This window comes from Parasteatoda tepidariorum, chromosome 2 (assembly GCF_982258835.1).
Source record: "Parasteatoda tepidariorum strain Cologne lab strain chromosome 2, Ptep-v5.0, whole genome shotgun sequence".
Lineage (NCBI taxonomy): Eukaryota > Metazoa > Arthropoda > Arachnida > Araneae > Theridiidae > Parasteatoda > Parasteatoda tepidariorum.
This window is the reverse complement of record NC_141756.1, coordinates 102062564-102072344: the sequence shown is the minus strand read 5'-3', so window position 1 is coordinate 102072344 and position 9781 is coordinate 102062564. Positions and strand designations below refer to the sequence as shown.

Here is a 9781-nt window from a genome sequence, read left to right as displayed (position 1 = left end):
AAAGAACTATTAATAGTATAAATGAAAAGCATATAAGGACGTTTATCCATCAATTATCCCGTATCGGTGGATAGTTGATAGGAATGAAAAATAAAATAAAAAATAAAATTTTATTTAATGAAATTTACTAATATGGAAAATCAAATAATTGTAAAAAATGTATGTAATACTTATGAGTTTTAAATAATTGTGCATACTTCTACTTCGTACTAAGTATTCTTTCGAAAGAACCACTAAATGTATTAATGAAAAGCGTGTAACGACTTTTATCTATTAACCATGGCGTATCTGCATAAAATTCAAACATCTTATGGAAAATAAAAATGTATTAAATTATATTCAATCCAAATTTACTAATATGCAAAATCTGTTATCGATTTAAGATGCATATAAAAAGAAAAAAAAAAGGTGCGGAAGTTTTTCCCTCCAAACCACCTAGAGGAAGGACTCGATCCAGTCGTTGATTGGCTTATAGGCAGATACATAAACAATTCCTTTCGGTAACAGGTATCAGAAGAGGTTTTAGTTCCTCTCTGAAAAACACGTTAGGATCAATCATGATCCTCACCGCGCTTGCAATTTGCTCTCTCGCATCCCTATGGGCACCCTCTGCCGGATATATTACCTATATTGAAGTTCGGCTTCCCTTACCGGTAAGTAAAAATTCTATGGGTACTTTATTTTTTACTTACTTATTTTTGGAGGAGTGAACTATCCGTAATTGCTACTGTTTATTAATATATTTTCATACTCTTCGAGTACTACGGAATCTCCGTAGTTTTAAAAAATGTTTTCTTTAAATAAGGTAATGTATCGATATTTTAATACATTAGAATTAAGAGAATTCTATTTATCGTATAATCTAAACAGACATATTGAATATCATGTAAAAAATTGGTTATACTGAAACATATAATTGTTATCATCATGAAAGGTGTTATGCGAGATGTAATTGCTTTAAAATTTTCGATTTTAATTCGCTACCACTGCTAAACACATTTTGCACGAAACTCTCGTAAGTGAATATATATATTTATATCTCTTAATAAAATGGTGAAGGTCACGGAAAGCTTTCTTCTTTTTGAAATTACCTTTAAAATTAGATGAGTTTTTTTTCTACCAGGACATTATTGACTAGCTTAACTTTTTGAATTTTATAAAATATTACTTTTTTCTTACTCTGTTTTGTTTGATTATTAAAAAAGTTTACATTTTCTTTAAAAAATATTTCTATTCTAAACAGTTGTCAATAAATGCTGATTCTTCGAAAGAATAAAATAAATAAAAAGAACGAAGAAGAAGAATCGTTTTAAGTGTTTCTCGAAGAATCTTTTATTTAATCACTCTGGTCCCATTTATTAATGGTAAGCTAGTTTGTAAGTATAATAAATTAGAGGGCAAAAAACATTCCAAATCGTTTTCATTTTTAAGAGGATGTTATAATTACTGTAAATATTGTTTTAATTGTTCATATCTCTCAAAACATTTTCATGATTTATTAAACCTTACTTTTCTGCTTTATAAACTTATTGCGCGCCATTTTTTTCCCCATAAATAATTCGAAGTAATCTATAATAATTGCTCACTATGACTCACTTGATTTTAAAACGAGACTTGTGTTGCTTTTAAAACCTAAAGATAAAAAAAAAATGGTAACCGGTAAATTATAATAATTTCAAATTGTCCCATTCATTATTTATTTCATGCATGTCATTTATACTTTCAAAGTTGTTCAGAATCCTGTTCTTCTAATCGGGCACTTGGGGCCGCTTGCGGCGCTATCGTAAAAGTCTTCGGCCGGATAAGTTTCAGTTTGTTCTTTTTCTACCTAAAAAACTGGTAGAGCAATTATTTTAATATTAACTTTTATCTTGGAGGGAAAAGCAAGCATGTGCACTGAGGTTTACTGTATTATAAACCACCTAATTCATATCTGGAATCGTCATGGATTTTAAATTTTTAAATCTTAAATGCTAGGTAATGTAACTTAGTATTTATCTAATCAAAATTTAATATACTACCACTATTTTTATAATAAAACTTTTTACATTATTAAAATTTAAAATGTCGAATCATATAACTTAAATATATATAAATAATGCAATTTAGTTTTTTTCAAATCAAAATTTAATATATTACCACTAGTGATGTGCCAATCGATTCATTTAAATGAATCGATTCTTTAGAATCAATTCACTAAAACGAACGGTTATATGAATCGATTCTTTGATTCTTTTTTTAATGGTCGTTATAATGGAAGTCTTTATAAAAGGTGGTCGTACAAATTAGTTTAGACTGTTTTAGTATTTGAATTAGTTGATCTAGGTCAGGGGCTCTCAATATTTTTCTGCCATGGAACTCTAAATAATTAACGTTCTTTCGGCGGAACACCTGATAAAAGTACAATCTCGTGTAGCCGCTGTAACCTTTAAACGGAACCATAGGGCTTTACGGAACACCAATTGGGGACTATTAATTTAGATCTTAGGCTCTAGGGTGCAGAAGCAGAATATTCCAGTTAAGTGATCAGCCGAATGTGGCTAAATAAAGTGCCAACTAGCGGAGCCCTTGCAATTCTTGACGGAACTCTAGGGTTCCATGGAACACCATCTGGGAACCACTCTTTTACATCTTACACTCTAGGGGGCAGAAGTTGAATAATCTACTTGGGTGGCTATAAAAGTACTATCTCGTGTAACCGCTGTAACTTTTCCACGGAGCCATTGAGCTTTCCGGAACACCAATTGGGGACCATCAATTTAGATCTTGGGCTCTAGGGTGCAGAAGCAGAATATTCCAGTTAAGCGGTCAGTCGAATGTGGCTAAAAAAAGTACCAATTAGAGAAACCCTTGCAATTCTTGGCGGAACTCTAGGGTTCCATGGAACACCATTTGGGAACCACTCTTTTAGATCCTATACTCTAGGGGGCAGAAGTTGAATGTTCTGCTTGGGTGGCTATAAAAGTACTATCTCGTGTAACCGCTGTAACTTTTCCACGGAACCATAGGGCTACCCGGAACACCAATTGGGAACCATTAATCTAGATCTTGGGCTCTAGGGTTCAAAAGCAGAATGTTCCACTTGGGTGGTCCAGTTGAATGTGGCTATAAAAAGTACTAACTAGTGGAACCCCTGTAATTCTAAACGGAACCCAAGGGTTCCGCGAAACACCATTTAGGAACTGCTAATCTAGGCAATGCTAATAATTTTTTTAGAATTTTAATATTTTTATTTTTTTTAATATTTGTTTGATTCATCAATTTTATTAAAAAATAACTATTTTTTTTTAAAAAAATTGTTAATATAAAGACCAATAATGAATAATAAAGATATTCGTAAAAAAATAAAACGGTAAATTCACTTATAATAATGAAAAAAATTCAAATTGTATAACGTGAAACAAAATAAAAAAATAGTTAAATTGCGTTTTAAAACTTAAAAAATTAAAACTTGAAAAAGTGAGAGGATATGAATTGATATTCAATAAGTTTGTCTAAAAGTATTCCTAACAAAAAAAAAAAGAAAAGGGGGAAAAAAAATAAATAAATGAAATAATTAAAAATATCCCTTCCCCCAGCAGTAAAAGAATATTTACTCTAAATACTCACATTTTTCGCAATAAACAGTTTTTCAATCATTAAAAAAATAAATATTTTTTTTTATCTTTTCGTTAAAAAAAAAAAAATTCAATTTTTTTTCTGAAAATTTTTAGTTACTTGCCCCTTTTCATAACCCCCATCCCTCTGAAGGCATCTTTTAATTTTAGAAAAAAAGATAATAGCGAAAAGAATCGATTCGTTTCTCAAAACAGTTCTTTTAATGTTAAAAGATATAAAACCGCTCAAATGAATCATTTAAACAGTTCAGTGAATCGAATGCAATGTTAAAGTATAGGAAAACGACTCAAAAGAACTGATTGGAAATCCAAATCAACTCTTTGAGCCGATATCAATGTTAAGAGATACGAAACGACTCAAATGAATCGTTTAGAAGTTCAATTCAACTCTTTGAGCCGATTTCAATGTTAAGGGATAGGAAACAGTTCAAAAGAATCGATTCATTTGGCTTTATGATTCTTTTAATGCTAAGAGATAGGCAAACAGTTCAGTGAGTCTTTTATTCGACTCAACTCATTTTCAACCAATCAGAGGATCGTTCATTTGATTCTCGACTCTTTTTCTCTCATTCAGTTCATTTTCAACCAATCAGACATTTGCATTCATACGTAAGTTCATTACCCAATCAGCGCAACGGTTTCATTTTCTATGGCTCTCGCTCCTGGGCATAGAATAAACGATAACATAAAACTCTGCTTTGCTTCATATTTACTGAAATTTATAAATTGAAAATTAACCGTACGAATGAAAAAATTCGCTCTTTAATATTTAAGGATTGAAAAGTAATATCTGAGCTTTACAGCATCAATATCTTTTTTATTTGAAAGTAAGAACCGAAACTGGAGAAGACAGCTTTTCAGTTGCTGTTGCCATTTTTAAATTGTTGTTTATCAATAGAATTTATTAATTTCGTAGATGAAAAGAAAAAAAAGAGAGTGATGCATACCTTTCACTGCATCAGAATGCAGTATGCATTGCATTAATAGCATTTTCAATTCCCTTCATCCTTCAAGTGAGTTCATTTTATTAATCACCTCCGGAAAATGGTTGTGCGCAAGCATTGACATCGGGGTCATTCTCATTGGATGCGATTTTTCCGCTTGCGAAAACTCTCACACATACGAGTAACTTATTGGCAAGTTGTTCGCATGTAAATATTTTCAACCAATCAGATTGTCATTCACATGATACTCGAGTGAGAATGTACCTGTGTCTATTCGACTGAGTTGGGATTTTAGCAAGCTCCAATTGTATAAACGAAATGCTGTATCAAATGCATATGCGGATGTTTAGTAAGTATAAGTACTAACTCTGAATAAGCTTATAAAGTGTAGAGTACAAAATATTGTCAAAAAAAAAAGAAAAAAAGAATCGATTCTTTTTCAAAAACGAACTTGATGAATCGATTCACAAGAAAGAGTTGATTAAAATATCGATTCGTTCGTTTTTCGCACATCACTAATTACCACTATTTTTGTAATAAAACTTTTTACATGATCAGAATTTAAATTGTTAAAGTTATCCTTTAAAAGGGATGTCGAATCATATAACTTAAATATATATAAATAATGCAATTTAGTTTTTTTCAAATCAAAATTTAATATATTACCACTATTTTTGTAATAAAACTTTTTACATGATCAGAATTTAAATTGTTAAAGTTATCCTTTAAAAGGGATGCTGTCATTTAAACATAGTGTATTTTATACAAAATTCACTTCTTTTAGCTAATCAATGAGTTAATAACATTTATCATCAAAGTGTTAAATAATTAAAGTAAATTTAAGCTGACATTTTTATACGACATATTAGAACTGGGAGAAAATCATTTTTTATTTCCGAAACAAAAGGTTTTTTTATAAAAATAAATCTCCTATCGCCTACTTTTTGTTAATATTAGCATTGCTATTTGAAAAATCAACTTGCTGCATAGATGCCAATTAGAACAGTCATGGAAAAAAGAAATTCTTAGTGTAGGTAACATTTGTATATTAATGTCTAAATCTTGGATATTAACGTAAAGCATTAAAGTGCTTTACCTACATTGACAAATCAATAATTCAAACGTATATACATAACATTTATTATTTCGACAGTTATGCTTTAAAATATTGGCGAACTAGTTTAATTTTTAGAAAAATTTTAGTACCTTAAGTTTTATGAAACTACAACTTTTTAAAATCTTTCTCGGTGATTGTCCAATGTACAAATTGGCTGCTATGCTACTGTGATTTTCCCTGTGAATATGCAAGCATACTTTTTTTTATTATTTGACAATGTCTACTTGCTTCTCTTTGTGAGCAATATTTTTCTAGTGGTAGCAAAATTTGTGTTTTAATGAATTATTTTTCGTTCAGTAAATTTTATTTAAAAATCTTTGAACCATCACTACGATAAAATAATTCAAAAGTTCATATTAAATGCCACTTCATGCAGTCCCGCAGTGGACTTATCTTAAAGACACCGTTCCCAGTAGAGCACCGAAGTCAAGCATCACTGGCTGCGGTCAGTAAGCGGGTGGGTGACAACTTTGATCAGACTGCGTAGGGACCGAGGGCGCGTGGTATCGGTCCTCGTTAAACTGTTCTACTGTAAAGTGCTCGACTTCGAGCGCAGGTTATCGGGTTACCAAAGCAGGGGAGCTGTCCTCTGCATATACACTTCTCTGCTCCTATGAAAATAGCACTAAAGTTTTAAAAATATATAACTTAACGTATCGCATCATAAACTAAAACGTATTGTCGTCTTCTACCTACCACTCCCTATGTATCAGAGAAGTGGAGATGCTTAGTGTTCATTCCTGGTTAGGAAGTTTATTATTGCAGAAAAATTCTGGCTTGTAGAGAGACACGTGATTCGAAACTTGAAATCAATGGCGAGAAAATATCTAAGATCAGTTCAAAAATCTCATGCGACAAGGAAAGAAACTGTTCCTGAGTTTAGTAATGTTTCCCATTAGTCCCAATTGACCCTATATAATCTATAGAACTGCGGTGCAGCAGGTGATGAAGCACTCGCCTCCCTATGAGGTGACCTAGGTTCGAACCCCAGCGCTGCTGGTCAATACGAACTCTATTCCCAGCTCGAGCCGTCCAAAGTGCTGACATGAATGCTCAGTGGTAGACGGATCATGGGTTAGAATCCCCTTGCCGCCAGGCTAACCGGGAGAGGTTTTCGTGACTTTCCTAGCAAATGCGGGTTAGTTACATCAAAAAGTCTTCCACAAAGGCTAGTTTGTCCCAATGCTTGATCCAGCAGTTCTCTTGTCTACTGGATCAAAATTACAAGGCTACGGAGTGGAACAATGATTGTCTTAATTTTAGAATTAAGTCGGCTGTTCTCGCCGGTAAAAAAATATATAATCTTAAACAAAGCGATGACTCTGTTAACCTACCGATATAACATACGTGTGTTGAGGGTTAAAAAGCAAAGAATTAAAATTATTTTAATAAGTGACAGACTTGTTAATCATAATATGAAGTGAATATAAAAACTTATTATGATGAAATGGTGATAGAAAATAAATTACGATTAAAATTGATAGTAATTTTTTATGAGAGAAGAAGTGAAAATTAATTATAATATCAATTTACAGGAAGCTCATTATAATACGAATTTACAGGAAATTACTAATTTTATGAAGTGATAGGAAATTAATTATAATTTTAATTTACAGGAAGTTCATTTATAATACGAATTCACAGGAAATAAATTATTTTACGGAGTGATAGGAAATTAATTAATTTAGTGCTAGTTGGAAAAAGTCAGCCCAATTTGAGTCTCATTATTTTTACTGACAAAAAAATTCCGGAAAATTAATTTTTTTCTTCCTCCAAATAATATAACATAGGTTTTTTTTAACTTAGTAAATTATAATTTCCTCTGTCAGGACACATTTGTTTTGGTCTTTTTTTTTTCCAAATGATATAACATAGATTTTCCCCCATTTTTTTTTCACAATTATAATTTCCTCTGTCAGGACATTTCCAAAATTCTCACACCGAACTTTATTTTCACACATTCTTTTCTGACCGACAAGTTATGCACAGCTAATCATGCATAACTTGTTAAAAATTTGGCGAAAAGACCGGGTCGCCCTTTCGCCAGGGCACTAAAAAGAAAAGAAAAACCATGAATGCACACAATGAAAATAGAGGAAGAAGCATGTATATATTGTTGGAAATGGATTCTGCCTTTCAAAATGAAGAGGTCAGCAACATGATTAATTCTGGAATAGATTTAGAGACATACAGGAAGAAGGGGGTCATCATCTCAATTCCCATCCAATACAGTAAACAATAAAAAATAAATTTAATCTAATGCAGTAAGCAATAAAGAAAAAGTATCGAGAGGCGTAGATGAAAAGATATTTATCTTATAATAATTATTTTATGATTGACTAAAGTTCCAAAAAGAAGTTGAATATTAAATAGGTCGATGGAAAATTAATTTTTAAAAAAACAGTTTAGAATCGAAATTACCTACTTATGTATTAGTTAATATCCAGACCCTGTCGTCTGAGCTAAATTTAAACTTGTTTCAAATATCAGGTCATTAACTGTTAACTGCTTATCGTCTCGTGCGAGAATCTTTCAATTGAGACAATGTAATGTAACATTGTATTTTCAATATAAAGGCGACGCACTGAAACGATTTAAAAGATCTATTTCGGTCGTATTGAAGTTTAGAAACTAAGAAAAAAATTGTTGAGGATTACAAATGTAATTTTGTTCACGATTTAGAAAATTATATTAGATCCAGGTTAGTTGCCTACACGTGGAGCATGTAAAATTTGGTGGATAGTATTTCAATTTGCAAAGTGCGTTAACGTTAGTAGCTGGAAAAGTTGGGATTATTTTTAATGAGGATGCATTAAAGAAAGAAGAAAATATACTAAAAATAATATCCAAAACTCAAATCGTATTTGTAAAACAAACTATGAAGTTCTTCTTTGTTCTCAACAAAGAAAAAAATAAAATAATAATAGTTATCAAAGAAAATATAATCATCATGAAACTTGAGTTATTTAAATAATTTTTGTTTCGTATTTATTATCTGTGGGTCCTAGATTTCCAACGCGGGTGCTGTACTCTTTTTAGAATGGCGCTAAGAAAATTATGGGTATTTGAGAGGTTCTAGGGATTATAGGGATTTCTAGAGGGGCGTTAACAAACTATCGATGAAATAGGAATTGAGCGCACATTAAAACTCATCGGTATCGAAGAACTATTTATGTCACCATATAATATAAGTTATTAAAAGCAGTTATGCATTAAAATTGTTGACCTTAAAAAACAACTCTAGTTAACCATGACATAAATATTTTGTAACACCCACTTCACAACTTTAATGTTCAACGGAGCCATGAATTTTACAATTTTTTGCCCATGTTGCTTTTTTTAATTTCGTCGAAAGGGCTGGTACATTTGTTAACTTAATTAATTCTTATAAAGTCTAAGAAAATTTTTTTTCTTTCATAACTTTGAAATTTTTTAAATTTTTGTTCATTTTTCCTCTACTTTAACCTCGTTTCAAGAAGATGTTTTTGAAATATAGTAGGTACCTTTGAGTCAATTGATGTGTTTTCTTTGTTTGATAATTCAAAGAGTTAATTTAAGCGTGTTAATTTTTGTATTATTTAAAAAACCTTTTTAATTAAACATTTTAGTTTAAATGTTATTTGAAACTACAATTTGTTAATTGAAATAAAAAATCGAAAATTCTTCTAATTTAGATTGATTCTTTTTAGATCCAACAATGTGCAAACGAAAAATTTTAAAATCCTCTATTTTATTGGAAGCTTTGGACTGAACATTAGTTTAAATATTATTTGATACGACAATTTGTTAATTGAAATAAAAATCTAGAATTCTTCTAATTTAGATTAATTCTTTTTTAATCCAATAATATGTAAAAGAAAATTTTAAAATCCTCTAGGAAGCTTAGGATCGAACATTAGTTTAAATATTATTTGATACAACAATTTGTTAATTGAAATAAAAGTCTAGAATTCTTCGAATTTATTGAAACCTGTCTTTAGTAGCATTGTGTGTTTCAGCCATTTTTTTTATTACAGAAAATATAGTTTTATCCTACTCTATATCGATTGTAATAAAAAAATTTGAGAAAAAAATCCTTTAGTTTATTGAAAGTAGTAGATTAG

General features: G+C 30.7%; 1 protein-coding gene across 1 annotated transcript in view; it reads left to right on the top strand.

Moving 5' to 3' along the window:
* Positions 1 to 423: 423 nt before the first annotated feature.
* Positions 424 to 9781, top strand: part of LOC107442242 (beta-hexosaminidase subunit beta) — a 32985-nt gene continuing 23627 nt past the window's right edge. Inside the window, exon 1 of the mRNA XM_043051493.3 lies at positions 424 to 653. Coding sequence (XP_042907427.2) covers positions 558 to 653 — 96 coding nt within the window. The 5' untranslated portion in view covers positions 424 to 557. The remainder of the gene's footprint in view (positions 654 to 9781) is intronic.